Consider the following 15,369-nt stretch of genomic DNA (forward strand, 5'->3'; position numbering starts at 1 on the left):
AATTGAAAAAAGGTAAGGGAACTCAGACACCACCCCCCAGGTCCTGCTCAAAAAATTCCCTTCTCCCACGCAATACATTTTGTTCTGCTTGAGTTGGAGCAGCAAACCGTGCCTCCTCATAGGATTCAAGGCTGACCAAATTATTTTGTCCCTGGGGCAATAAATCACCTATATCACAATCAGTGGCTGCTGCAGCCAGGAACCTCCACTCTAATGAGAGTTGCTACCATCTTGTCTTCTAAGAAATCACTGCAATTTGGGCATTTGAAAGGCAGCAGCGGCAGGACATTTTCTGGACCAGCGCTGGCTGCTGACGTGGGTCTTGCAGCATGGCCTTAAAAGATCTCAGCCAGTTTTCAACGCATTAATGCATCGCTTATGTAGTTTAAAATTGGCATTCTTGGTCCCCTTGATGTCCCCTAGACATCCGTACTCGGCAGCACATTCCATTGAGATCAGTAGCACCTCCTCCCAAGTAAACGCGGTGCAGATCAAGGGATCAGCTATGACTGTCAGTAACTCCCATGCCAGTCTCAACCCTGCTAATGTCATATTCCCAGGGAATATTCAGGTCAAGTATACTTCTGTCAATATCCCCTGTATCAATAACAACTCTCTCATGGATACTGCTCACTGCCAGCCACTCTCTAGTCTAAAGCCACTCTAGGTGATGGATTCACTGAATAAGTGACCATGCTCTTGTCCCTTTACCAGGTATGCAGGAGAGGGGATTTCTACACTTGCTGAAATACGATTATGATTTACAAGTTGCCTTATACCCAAAGGTCTTAGGCACCTTACACGGTAAACAAATATTTCAAACATAAAACAGTGATAACTAAATAATCATACGAAACAACCCCCACAAAAACACATTCCTCCCTCCCTCCATAAAATTGGTACCCTCTCCTGTTATATATCAGACATCTATTATGTCTTCTGCATCTGCTGAAGACATTTATTCTTCAACAAGCTACCCAATTAGCTTGTTGACTCTGTATTGGCTATGAAATTGTTGTCATATATGAATTAGTACCTAAATACACAGTATATATGTGTGTGTTATGAAATAGCTTCGAGATATTTCATTTAATTCATGAATTGCTTCCTACGAAGTGATAATGAGGCCATCGCAAAGCAATCACCATAAAACAGCAAGCAGTTAAAAAACGTTCACTGAACAAGAGAGAGACAGACAGACTGACAGACCATTCAAATGCTTAGGCGTATTGAAGAAGAGTTAGCCTGGTGCAAATGCGATGCTAGACTTTGACACAACAATTAAAGGGGCGGGAACTTCCCTGCAATCCTTCCCTAACAAACAGGCAAGGATTGGATGTTCTCTGCAGGCATATGTGACAACTCCCAGTGAATATGGTGGGGCCAAAGCTGGAAGGCTGAGGTATTGAGGAGTGATGTTTTAAACCAAGCAGCTCTCACAACTCAGGGTGAAATGCTCAGCACACTTTTGTTGTTGTTGTTTAGTCGTTTAGTCGTGTCTGACTCTTTGTGACCCCATGGACCAGAGCACGCCAGGCACTCCTGTCTTCCACTGCCTCCCACAGTTTGGTCAAACTCATGCTGGTAGCTTTGAGAACACCATCTAACCATCTCGTCCTCTGTCGTCCCCTTCTCCTTGTGCCCTCCATCTTTCCCAAAATCAGGGTCTTTTCCAGGGAGTCTTCTCTTCTCATGAGGTGGCCAAAGTATTGGAGCATCAGCTTCACAATCTGTCCTTCCAGTGAGCACTTAGGGCTGATTTCCTTCAGAATGGATAGGTTTGATCTTCTTGCAGTCCATGGGACTCTCAAGAGTCTCCCCTCCAGCACCATAATTCAAAAGCATCAATTCTTCGGTGATCAGCCTTCTTTATGGTTCAGCTCTCACTTCCATACATCACTACTGGGAAAACCATAGCTTTAGGTGGTAAAACCCTAATATAACTCAGTGGGGCTTGTTTCCAAACACAGGTTCTGGCTGATGGTCAGTCCTCCTTATCAGGCTTCTAGTTTCCTCTTCTTTTGCATCTAGACACCCCAGATGCAATCCTGGCTGCAATGTAACACTCCCTTGAATGGCCACACATCAGTGAATGGCAAATGCTGACTTGCAGGTGTTCCTCTCAACAACCCCGAGACACAGCTCTTCTGTGACGATACTAGAAAAATGAATTTTTGACTAATGCAGACATGATGACTTCAATTCCAACCAAGCTTTCTCTCTCACGCACTCTTCTTGCTTTGCTTGATAAAGAGTTCTAGAAGACACAAAGGCTTGCTCTCTATCATAAGGCATTTTGGTTGGTCATAACAAAGGGTGTTGTTGTTTTTTAATCGTTCAAAAGAAAAGTGGCATTTTATTTTATTTAACAAAACTTACATTCTGCCTGAGTGTAAGAAAATCTCTAAGCGCTTTACAGAAAAGAGAGAAAAATCTCTAAGTGGTTTATTTTATAAAATATATTTTAAAAATTTAAAAATATAAAAACTTTAAAAATATTGAAAATATAAAAATTGTTGATAAAATATATACAGAAAATATTCAAAAATTATTAAGATCAACAGGAGCTAAAAAGAAATAAAAACACATGTAACTTCTACATGTCTGCATGTTTAAGCAGGCACCCAGAAGAGTAGAGAAGGTACAGTGGTACCTCGGGTTAAGAACTTAATTCGTTCTGGAGGTCTGTTCTTAACTTGAAACTGTTCTTAACCTGAAGCACCACTTTAGCTAATGGGACCTCCTGTTGCCACTGCGCCGCCAGAGCACGATTTCTGTTTTCATCCTGAAGCAAAGTTCTTAACCTGAGGTAGTATTTCTGGGTTAGCGGAGTCTGTAACCTGAAGTGTATGTAATCTGAAGCGTATGTAACCCAAGGTACCACTGTACTTCCCTCCCTGATGTCAATAGACAGGGAGTTCCAAAGTGTGGGTGCTGCGACACCAAAATATAAATTTATGACACATGTTAATCAAGTATTATGTGGCCCCTAGAACAGTGCCGGTTTGGCAGATTGTAGTGGTCAAGAGGGCATTTATACAGTACAGTGGTACCTCGGGTAAAGAATTTAATTCGTTCTGGAGGTCAGGTCTTAACCTGAAATTGTTCTTAACCTGAAGCACCACTTTAGCTAATGGGGCCTCCTGCTGCCAACACGCCGCTGGAGCATGATTTCTGTTCTCATCCTGAAGCAAAGTTCTTAACCCGAGGTACTATTTCTGGGTTAGCAGAGTCTGTAACCTGAAGCATATGTGACCCAAGGTACCTCTGTAAGTTGATCCTGCAACAAAACTGGTCCCAAGTCACTTAGGGCTTTATATACGATTAGTAAACCCTTGAACCTGGCCCAGTAGCAATTGGACAATCAGTGCACATCTCTGAGCAGCGGTGTTGCATGCTGTCAGAGTCTTACTGTGTCGCGAAACAATGCAAAGTGAATTACTATGTCGCCAAAGGATGCATGTACAAAAAGTGTGTCACCAACATGAACAGTTTGGAAAGCTCTGGTCTAAACGACTGTGGACAAACTCTCTTGGTCAACAAATGGCTGTAGCCATTGCACCTCACACAGCTTGTAGCAGGTGCTTCTAACCACTGAAGCCACCTGGCCCATAGAAGCAAGTTGCACAGGGTGCCAGGGTGCCAAGTTCTGGAGGGCACCAGGGAAGAGGCGGAGGCTGGATGCAGTGCCTCTCAGCATCAGCTTGCCGCCCTTGCCCGCCTCACTGAAGCAGCGCTGTGCCCAGAGCCTTTCACCTCTTCCCCGCCGGAGGAGCTGCCCTCCAGCCGCTGGCTGCCTCCTCCAGCCCCACAAAGCTGCCAGCAGCGCCGTAAAAAGGTCAGCAACTCTGGGAAACTCCAGAGCCGGAGGGATCTTTGTACCATGGCGCCGTGGATATATTTAAGACGGCCCTGCTCCCTGGGCTTCCAGTGACAGAGCTGGATCAGAGTTTAACCCCCAAGGCACACCTAGTAACATCACCTGCCTCTTCATCTGTGTACCTCGTTTGATGGGTTTCGCTCTGAGCAAAGCTTATTTAGTTTGCATGCAGAGGATTGGCAAATGGCTTCATGACTTCATTGTCCCTGCTGCAAAATCAGAGGTTGCCCTTCCTTCCTCCTCCACTGGCACAGAAACCCTTGTATGGAATTATTACTACAGCAAAATGTCAAGAAGAGGTGGCATTAGCAGCTGAATACGGCCTTAAGTCACAGGGCCAGAAGACAGGAAATGGATCCTTCTATCCTAGTGGTTCTCAGCATCTTTTTTCTGGCACACGCTTTCCGAGGAAACATTTGCTCGCACCACACCGATTTTTCAATTGACAAGAAATGCATTGGAAAACAAAAAGAAGTGCTTGACTGGTCACACAGAACACAACTACTTTATAGTATGATCACTTGACTTCCAGAAAGTATCCAACAATGCAGCTTCCTGCCACACTTGCCAGCCTCTCCTGCCACACCAGTGTGGCACGCCAAACCCTTTGAGAGCCACTGTTCTATCCCATCATGCCACTGCCACACGGGATGCCCACATCCCCGTGGGATGTGAGACACAGAGCAGTCAAATACAACATTCCTAGAGGGGACATAAAAAGAGGGTGTCTGGACCAGCCAGTCGGAATTTCCTGTTTCCTCCTGGGCTGGGAGAGACTTCCTCTGCACCTGTGCAGGTAACAAAATACCTCAGGGGAGGCAGACATCTCTCTCTCTGACTCCATTCCTCGAAGAAGCAACATCTTCTTAGCCTAAGATGCTCCCTTGCCCCCTGCAAATATATAAGAGCCATTCCCCCTCCCCAGAGCACTTTCAGTAATTAAAGGCCATTTATCTTACTCCAATACCTTGGCCACCTCATGAGAAGAGAAGACTCCCTTGAAAAGACCCTTGTGTTGGGAAAGATGGAGGGCACAAGGAGAAGGGGGTGACAGAGGACAAGATGGTTGGACAGTGTTCTCGAAGCTACCAGCATGAGTTTGACCAAACTGCGGGAGGCAGTGGAAGACAGAAGTGCCTGGCGTGCTCTGGTCCATGGGGTCACGAAGAGTCAGACACGACTAAACGACTAAACAACAACATCTTACTTGCATACAACTACTAATTATCAATAAAATACAAAGATAGCTAACTGATCAGGGCACCTCTCAGGCAGAAATTAAACAGGTTCACCAGCTCAATTCTGCATATCCATGCCTGGAAATGTTTCCTGTTGCTACTTTTCTGCCTTTCACTCCAACGGTAAAGACAGAAGAGCTCAGAAAGGGAGGAAAAAAGACAGTCACTCTAGAACAGAAGCCTGTGAAAAGGGGCATAACGTTGAGGACAATGAAGTAAAACCTTGAAACCTAAAGCACATTCATTCAGAAGCAGGTCTCTTTTTAGCGGAACTTGCTTCTGAGTAAACATGCATATGAGCAACCATTTGAAAGCTGTGGTTCTTTGTAGACAGAGAAAATAAATCTTTGGTTTAATTGAGTCTTGGCTCCCCCAGCCCTCACACCTGTCTCTAAGAGTCACGTCTTGGAACATGGGGCCATAATGAGAAAAAATAAGGCCTTTGGGCATTGCAGAGTGCCTTCCTCTCATCGATGTGGTGTAGTCATTAAGAGTTTTGGTTAGACTAGGGCCTGGGAGACCAGGGTTCAAAACCCCTCTCAGCTATGCTGGGTGACTTTGGGTCAGTTGTTGTCTCTCAGCGTAACCTACTTCAGAAGGTTGTTGTGAAGATAAAATGGAAGTTGGGGTGGGGAAAACCATGCACACTTCCCAGAGAAAAGGTAGTAACACAGAAAGAAAATGATCAAAGCCAAGGGTGCCTTCTTGAATAAAATATTTGGAGCCCCAAGTAAGCCCTGCCCCGACAAAATCAACCACAAGATGTGGCACACCCCATTTCAGTGGCAATGCCCATCAACTTTGGGGCTCTCTCCAGTGGGCTCCTGTGACTGAAGCATTTTAGCACTCCCCATCAAACAGGTATACACAGACATTTAGGATCAGGCAGCATAGTTTCTCACCAGGCTTGCCTGCTTTAACAAAAGTTCACTTGTTGGGGGGGGGGCAACAGGTATATGTGAGGGTTGCAGATGTAGTATGGGGAAAGACGAAACCACAAAAGGGTGGGTGGGAAAGCACTGTGATGCTCAGAAATAAGGGGGTCGCCCTTTGGAACGCCCTCCCATCAGATGTCAAGGAAATAAACTACAGTATCTGACTTTTAAAGGTAAAGGGACCCCTGACAGTTTGGCCCAGTAGTGACCGACTCTGGGGTTGCGGCGCTCATCTCACTTTATTGGCCGAGGGAGCCGGAGCAGGGATGAGCAACAGGAGCTAACCCCGTCGCGGGGATTCGAACCGCTGACCGGCAAGTCCTAGGCTCTGTGGTTTAACCCCACAGTGCCACCCCTGTCCCTAAGACATCTGAAGGCAGCCCTGTTTAGGGAAGTTTTTAATGTTTGATTCTATTTTTAATATTTAATAATATTTAATAATCCTCAATGATCCTACCGGGTTCTGTTGGTTTCAGTGCTGTCCAAGAACGCGCAGGACTGCAGCCCCGACAACCTGCGAGGAAGTCAGCTGCACAGTCCTTCTGTCTTTAGTCCTGAAAGAGGTTCCAGAAAGCGGGGAGAGGGTGCTGATAGAAAACCCGCTGGTCTCTGAAATCGCCCAGCAGAAAGTTTCTTTTAACGAGCTTCCCGCGGGGCCTGCGCTTTGCGCCTTAGCGCGCAGAACGCGCCAGAGGAAGCCTCCATCCCGGGAAAGGATCCCCTGGGCTTTTCGCTCTTAAAACCAGGTGTGATCTTACAGGGAGTTGGCCTAGGTGGTCCTTCCGAATCCGAAATGCTCTGAATATCGAGGGAGAGAGCTTCTTTCTAAACGGCAGAGCTGGCGGTGATGATGCTGCCCGGACACTTGCGCCTGGGAAGCCCTTTTAGCCAACAAGCCTCAGGTGTGAAAAAAGCGCAATGGCTACGTGGCGGGCGTGGCTTGGCCTGTCGGCTTGGGAAGAGGCGCCGTTCGGGAGCGAATGGCGGTGTAAACGCTTGGCGTTCCCCAGGAGTCCTGGGGAAGGGCCCGCTTGCGCCCCACGGTTATTTGGGTATCCTTCAGCGGGGAATCCGGGTAAGTATGAATGAAGCGCTTCGGGGCCCAGCGTTGGCACGAGGCGCCAAGAAGCGGAGCAGGAGTTTCCTTCCGAGCCGGTGCAGGGCGCCAAACCCGGCCTGGCGGCTCTCTTTTCGTCTGAGTCCCGGGCCCAAGGGCTCCGTCCTGGGAGCAGGTTGCCCGCCTTCGTGGCCGGGCGCGCGTTGGTTTCGAGGCAGCTATGGTTGATCCGCAGCGGGGCTGAGGACGGGTGGCCACCTGTCCTGTATGATACAAGATTGTCCCGTATTTCAATGTAAAATGCTGCATCCTGTATTGATACAGTTTTGTCCTGTGTTTCAGGTCTTCTCTATCTTTATCTCTCTGCCAAGTTAGGGATCCTCTCCAAATGCTTGTGTTGGAAAGGGTGTGTGAAAGGTCATGTATTTAAGTTCTGGGTAGCCAAGTGCAGATAGATCTACAAATTCATGGGTATATGTGCACAACGGAGCTTTTTTTAAGGGAACCACCGAAAAAAACCGCCGGCTGCCCATCAAATGCACGCCATTTTAGGAAGACCCCAAAATTGTTGAGCTTTCCTTTTTAGGGAAACCCGAAAGTTCCTGAACTTTTTTTTAGACAACTCCCAAAGTTTTTCAGCTTTTTAAAAGGAAACCACCCCAAAAACACATTTTTTTGATTGACCAAGACAAAACACCGCCTTTTGGAAATTCTCCTCCGACGTCAGTTCTGCCCTTGAAATCCCGTCAATGTCTGGGAAAATCTGGACGTATGGCAGCCCTGCTATGGGTTGTTTTGAAGTCACTTCAGCACCATATGAAAAAAAATCACCGCAACCACCCGGTCCCATCCTGTGCAGAACAACCCTAGAGCCACGGGCGCTGCACCTGCCAACAGATGTTTCTCTGCCAAGAAGCGACTAGTTGAGTCCCCCGCATCCCCTTCCAACCTCCCCTCATTTGCCTTGGGGAAGGTCCTGCTTGACCTCGGGTGCCCAGCTTCCGGGGCGACTTAGGAATCCATATTTCCTTCCCTGCCTGGTCTCGCTATGGCCGGAAGTGACAGACAGCTGGACAAGGGAGAAATCCAGGATTTTAGGGTAGCTGTGATAGGGCAACCACATGTAAACCCCCCACCCAAAGTAGGAGCAAAGGAAAGAGTTTGTGTACGCTTTTTCTAGTTCACATCTTATTTCATGAGGATTTATTATTATGAAATAGTTTTTTTTTTTGGGGGGGGTTACATTAAAAGGGGAAGTGCCCCTCCCTGCAAGTTAGTGAATCAAGAGTTGTTGAACAGTGGCATAGATTGCCTTGGGAAGCAGCAGGCACTCCTTTGCTGGGGATATGTAAGGAGAAACTGGCCCGTCAGGAAGGCTGTAGTTCAGGCTTCTCCAACCAGGTGCCCTCTAGGGATACTGGATTTCAGCTCCCATCAGCCCTGACCATTGGCTCTGCCAGCTGGGGCTGATGAGCTTTGCAGGCCTGAGCCAAGCTGGGGAAGGCTGTTGGATCCTGTCTTGAGTAGCGGGTTGGACTAGATCACCCTATCTGGACCTTGGGTCTCCAGATGTTACTGGACAAAATAATTCACAATTATGATGACAATTCCCACCATCCATCATTGGGCCATGCTGGCTGGGGCTGATAGGAATCGTAGTCCAGTGACACCTGGGGGGCCCAAAGTTGGGAAAGGCTGCGTTATGACATCCAAGGTCCCATCCAACTCCTACGGTTTGAAACCACTGAGTGTTGAGTTTGCTCCTGCAAGCCATTGAAAGCTGCTGCAAACCATTGAGTGTTGAGTCTGACCTAGGAGGGGTCAGAGCCTCAGAGGAGGCAATTTAAATGGTCTGATCTTTGGTGCAAGCAGAGGGGTGTTTTGAGTTGTGGTTTTGGGGCTGGACTAATCCAGGCTTAGACCTATCTGCAAGATTAACAGTGGGCTGCATTGGAAGCCTAAGCTTTCACTCAGCTACAGCTTGTCTCCTGGTGGGGATAATGGACAATTTGGATTGGCAAGGTAATTGAAAAAATGCTTTGATATCACATTTCCCCACATGATCAGGGCAAGAGTTAGGAAGGGCACGGGCTCCTGTCTTTGCTGCTAACTTTTGTTTGGAGGGGGGTATTATTATTATTATTATTATTATTATTTACATTTCTAGCTCTCCTTTCCTCCAAAGAGCTCAAACTGGCACACATGGTTTTTCTCTCCCTTTTTAAAGCCCCACAAAAAAGGAAGAGACCCGAGTCTCTTCTGACTCAGGTTGGGATGGAGAAGACAAAAACATCAAAAGGAACGGGATAGCTCAGTTGGTTAGAGCAGTGTTTTCCAACCTTGGGCCTCCAGCTGTTTATGAACTACAATTCCCATCATCCCTGACCACTGGTCTTGCTAGCTAGGGATGATGGGAGTTGTAGTCCAAAAACAGCTGGAGGCCCTAGGTTGGGAAACACTGGGTTAGAGAATGGTGCTGATAATGCTAAGGTTGAAGGTTCAGTCCCCGTATGGGACAGTATGGGACAGCTGCATATTCCTGCATTCCAGTGTTAGAAACTCGGATATATAAGCTGGGCGCCAAAGGACTTCTTAAACCAGGGTTGCAGTTGCCAAATGTCTAGTTGCCATTTTGGGGCCAGACAGCTTGAAAGTCGTATTTTCCAATACAACTTTTTTGGTTCCTGAAGTTCGTTCAGATAAAATATCATGGATAGAATTCCACAAGATGTGTTGCTGGTGTGTGAAAACAATCAAGATCCAAGGATTCCCCCGGCATGCACCTCCAGATGGTGTAGATGTCAGGTGCCATCCTGACGCTTGGGCATCTTCACTTGGTTGCAAGTGGCCGATAGCCAGGGGCAAAATGCACCTGGCAAATTTTCAATGCTGCCTGCATTGCAGGAGTTTGGACTAGAATAGATGATCCTCTGAGTCCCTTCCAACTGTATGGTTCCATTTTTAAACAACTGCGTTGCAGCTCTAGCTATTTCCTATTGCTTTGTTTATTGACTCCATGACATGCAGAAATTCAACTAATAGGTTCTACTGAAAAGTAGCATTGGACAAAGCTGCCTCCTTTGCAACGCCTTTGCTTGTTACATAACCCATGATAGTAGCTTGAAGGCAGCATTCTGGCATGAAAGGGATTAGGAGAAAGATTTTAAAATATCATTCTGTGCAAAGGATGAGGCTCATGCTTTAACTAGTCCCAACAAACCACTTGAGGCCCTGCTGCAATTTAATAGAAAGTTAGGGGGAATTATCTCTAGAGCTAATAAGGGGACATTGACTTTTGAGGGCACTTGGGTAAGATATCTGGGGCTAAGGATTACTGCACAATTAGGGGACTCTTTAAGGTTAATTGTCTCCCTTTGTTAAGAGGAACTGAAAAAGGAAATGGAAAGATGGAGTCAGAGGAATGGCTCCTGCACTGGTAGAAAGAAATATGGAATCTGATGCTGAGATTATGGATCCCTTTTCAGAATCCCATCAGTGCAAATTCCAGAAGGAAGGGGGAATCTAAAGCCCCATTTGTAAGCTTTGCACATGTATTGGCTATGTAACCTGCCCTCAGATTTTTAGGGAGAAGGGATGTTAAAATGATGATGATTCTCATGGGCTGGAGGTTCTCTGGCCGCTGCTTAAAGGGGTGAGTAGAATTACGAACAGGGATAATAATAATAATAATAATAATAATAATAATTAATTTATACCCCGCCCATCTGGCTGAGTTTCCCCAGCCACTCAATCAAGTGTTTAAAACAGTACAGCATTAAATATTAAAAACTTCCCTGAACAGGGCTGCCTTCAGATGTCCTTTAAAGATAGGATAGCTGCTTATTTCCTTGACATCTGAAGGGAGGGTGTTCCACAGGGTGGGCACCGCGGGCAGGTAGGGTCTTAGCCTGCGTACCAGATGGAGCTGGTAAACAGCTGCCCTGGACACAGATTTGACCTGTGCCTCCATGGACAGCTGTGAGTCTAAAATGACTCCCAGGCTGCACACCTGGTCCTTCAGGGTCACAGTTACCCCTTTCAGGACCAGGGAATCCCCCACACCTGCCCGCCCCCTGTCCCCCAAAACAGTACTTTTGTCTTGTCAGGATTCAACCTCAATCTGTTAGCTGCCATCCATCCTCCAGCCGCCTCCAGGCACTCACACAGGACCTTCACCGCCTTCACTGGTTCTGATTTAAAGGAGAGGTAGAGCTGGGTGCCATACAGTGTATGGTGTAAGTTCTGGGAGAGGGGCATTGGGCAAGACATACCATCTTGTGTTTTTTTGCTACAGCCATCGAGAAGGGAAGAGAATCTTGGTGCTCCTCCTTTCTCCTGTGATGCTTATTCATTTAAAGAGGACTGTGTACTGGCAATGATAACAAGGAGCAGCAGCAGTAAGGCTGCGAGTGGGGAACCCAGGTATTGATGGGCCCTTGACTTGAGTCTGGTCCTTGATAGTTGGCCAGTGATGCTAATACCTGGCGAGCGCCCTGGGAATATACACGGATGAGCAATGTTCAATTAAATTAAAAGGATCTGGGATTCTGTTGGGTTTCTGTGGAGAGAGCCGGAACCATTTGTGCTCTTATAGGTGCTGCCTTTTGCGTAACACTTACACAAGGAAGGGTTCTGGAGAATTTGAAGGTCACAAATGCAGGAAATGCTAATGTGCACCTTGCACCGGGACCAAACTAATTTAAGGACCGGTTTAAGCAGCTTGCACTTTTGTAGCTTTAAAAGTGGCGGAATTGTAGGAATGGGAAGCAGGTTATTCAGTTAGCTTCCTCCTGGAGGTTTTGCTTTTTCTTTACGTACCAAAGGTAAAAACCACCCCCACCACATACAGTACCTGCAGGCAACAGCTAAACTCCCAGCAAAGCTTTGGGCAAGGTGTATCTTTAACCTGCAGCTCTGTCCCATCACCAGTGAATACCCACAGACTGGTATTGGGATGGCGCATAGTCTACTGGTAAAACTTCATATGAAGAAGGTCAGTCCCCAGCATCTCTGGGTAAGACTGGAAGAAAACCCAGTCTGAAGTCCCAAAGAGGCACTGCCTTTCAATGTAAGACTGTACTGAGCTAGACAGGCCAAATTGTCTGACTCTGCAGCTTCCTTTGTGTATGTTTTTTAAAAACATGTTAGTGCCTGGAGGCGGTTGGAGGATGGATGGCGGCTAACAGATTGAGGTTGAATCCTGACAAGACAGAAGTACTGTTTTGGGGCGACAGGGGGCGGGCAGGTGTGGGGGATTCCCTGGTGCTGAATGGGGAAACTGTGCCCCTGTAGGACCAGGTGTGCAGCCTGGGAGTCATTTTGGACTCACAGCTGTCCATGGAGGTGCAGGTTACCGTATTTCTGTGTCCAGGGCGGCTGTCTACCAACTCCACCTGGTACGCAGGCTAAGACCCTACCTGCCCACGGACTGTCTCTCAGAGTGGTGCATGCTCTAGTTATCTGTCACTTGGACTACTGCAATGCTCTCTACATGGGGCTACCTTTGAAGGTGACCTCTGGAAACTGCAATTAATCCAGAATGCGGCAGCTAGACTGGTGACTGGGAGTGGCTGCCGGGACCACATAACACCAGTCCTGAGAGATCTGCATTGGCTCCCAGTACGTTTCTGAGCACAATTCAAAGTGTTGGTGCTGACCTTTAAAGCCCCAAATGGCCTCCGTCCTGTATACCTGAAGGAGCGTCTCCACCCCCATTGTTCAGCCCGGACAGTGAGATCCAGCACCGAGGGCCTTCTGGCAGTTCCCTCATTGCGAGAAGTGAGGTTACAGGGAACCAGACAGAGGGCCTTCTTGGTAGTGGTGCCCACCCTGTGGAACACCCTCCCTTCAGATGTGAAGGAAATAAGCAGCTATCCTATCTTCAAAAGACATCTGAAGGCAGCCCTGTTCAGGGAAGTTTTTAATATTTAATGCTGTATTGTTTTTAACACTTGACTGGGAGCCACCCAGCGTGGCTGGGGAAACTCAGCCAGATGGGCGGGGTATAAATAATAAATTATTATTATTATTATTATTATTATTATTATTATTATTATTATTATTATTAATTATTATTAAAAAGTTTTTTGTTTCTTCTTCTTTTAAAATTGCTTTTATTACAAGATTTTCTTGGGTTACAAAAGTACATCATCTCTGTTTTCAGATCATAAAGTCTTTTCTACAGATCAATTATATCCGGTGTGAGACATTAATGTTGTAGTTGGTATAAGGTTGGGGGGAGAAGAGAGGGGTGGTAAAATGTCAGGGCTGAGGGTGTCCTCTCTTCACAACAATCACCATGACATTTTAAATAGTCTTTATTTACAGTATTTACAACGGGTCATTAACACATCTTATCATCCATCAGAGTCACTCAGTTCAGATCTATGCTGAGGCCTGCAGTTGCCCCTCCAGCAACCCATGCCTTACACCCTCCTCTTCTCCCATGTCTCAAGAGAGCTGTCGAAAGATTCTGAGCTTGAGCTTAACCCTTGCTGCTCCTGTGAACTTCCTGGATCTCTAGCCTTTCCTGCCTCTTCCTCTCGGCTTCCTCCCACAGCTCTCTCCTCATTATCTCCCTCCCTGTCGGGCACCTCGCCCTCTTCTTCCACTCCCAGGTTCCACACTCCCTCTGGGGAACTTGAAACCACTGGCTCGTCCCTGACATAAACTTTCATTCTTTTACATAGTGTTACGTGCAAGTTTTTTGTCTTGGCGTCACATTCTCTTTCTATTCATTTATTAGTTTCTCTTGGTGGTGAGAGAGGTTGGGGGACCCAAGGCATACTTGGTTGACTTCAGCTGGCTGCAGTGAGTACCCCACTGGTTCTCCATATTAATCTTTTCCCTAGTTATTGCTCCTGTAGGGAATAACCACAGTGGTGTCCTTTCCAGTAAGTTTTTGTGTTTTCCCCAGACTCTAATCAAGTTCTTTCTGATCACATGGTTGGAGAAGCTCTTGTAAATTTTGGCTCTGCCATCCATATTTACCATCATACCCTACCAGATCTAGCAGTAGCGTGTTCTTCAGTAATCCAGCACAAACACAATGCCTCAAAGTATAATTGTAGATCTGGTAGTTCTGGGGAGGCTTCTAATCCCTGTTTTGTTATTTTGCATATTTCTTGAAGGTCTGATGTCCAGAAGGGTTGGATTCTGGAGCAGTCCTACCACATGTGGGGGTATGTACCTGTAGAGCTGCAACTTCTCCAGCATTTTGGTGAGGTTCCTGGGTGTATCAGCTGCAACTTCCATGGTGTTAGGTACCATCTATAGGTAAGTTTCAAGGTGTGTTCCTTTCTGTTGTGTGAGATGGATTTGAAGTAAGGTTTAGACTGCAGTTTAGTCCATTGGATGGGGTGTATTTGGTTACCTATATCATACTCCCATTGCTTTTTGATTGAGATTTCTGTGTTGAGCCCCCAAACATTGCCGGAAGGAGTAATGATCATCACTCACTCTATCCAAAAAATCTGTGGCATCATTTGGGAAAGTTATTTCCTGAAGGGAGACCAAAGAGAATGCTAGACCCCAGACATATTGTCCTCGCCATCCTGTTTGTGAGGATAGTGCAAGAGCACAGAATATTTTATTTGCCCTTTCTCCCACTAAATAGCTCTATTTCAAGTTCTTGAGAGTTCTTGGAGAATGAGGAGTAATTGTCACTTCGAGGAGGAGCCAAGCTCTGCTGAAGTGTAACTTGTTTGCCCTTGTTCAGCGCAGTTTACATGAGCGCTTCAAAACGAAACAAAACAATGAGCTCCTCTCTGGAACTCACTACTTTTCAATCCTTCAAGCCTTTGTACTCACAGAGCAGCCGCAAAGTTGCACGACCTGTCTTTGCAAAGAACCGTCGTGTAAGCCACAGCGATTCTGAATTGTTTAAGGAATTCATTGAAGTAAAGCACTTCACTGCTAAATTAAGGCCAGGCATTTAAGGTCACTAGGAACATAAGTAACGCCCGCCCCCAACTTCTTCGCTCAGTGCTCTTCCAGATTACTTTGGAACCATTCAAGCTGTCATCAATAGGCAGAGATGTATGCATTTTATGGGAAGGTATACAAAAGCAGAATGCCTTTTTGAAAAGACATCACCGGAGAATATTGAGATGTAAGTCATTTCTTAAATGAAAAAACTATAGGCTAGACCACTCAGGTAATTCTTCATATAAAAACACTTTTATCAAATCTTGCAGGGATCCAGGAAACAATTGCACTTTATTTTTGTAACTGCCCTCTCCTGCCAGCAAAACAAATCAC

The 15,369-nt window shown here is 46.4% G+C and overlaps 1 protein-coding gene across 2 annotated transcripts in view; it reads left to right on the forward strand.

Moving 5' to 3' along the window:
• Positions 1–15,369, forward strand: part of LOC309350850 (uncharacterized protein) — a 29,623-nt gene that overhangs the window by 8,372 nt on the left and 5,882 nt on the right. Inside the window, exons 1-2 of one of the 2 annotated variants that reach the window (XR_014160519.1) lie at positions 8,812–9,132; positions 14,241–14,385. Coding sequence is in view for 1 of the 2 variants with exons in the window: in XM_081878147.1 (XP_081734273.1) it covers positions 14,241–14,246 (6 nt within the window). In the remaining variant the exon portion in view is untranslated. Of the gene's footprint in view, positions 1–8,811; positions 9,133–14,240; positions 14,386–15,369 lie in introns of those variants that run through there. The other variant, XM_081878147.1, reaches the window with a different exon arrangement.

Source organism: Podarcis erhardii (genome assembly GCF_964252035.2).
Source record: "Podarcis erhardii genome assembly, chromosome: 10".
NCBI classification, from domain to species: Eukaryota; Metazoa; Chordata; class Lepidosauria; order Squamata; family Lacertidae; genus Podarcis; species Podarcis erhardii.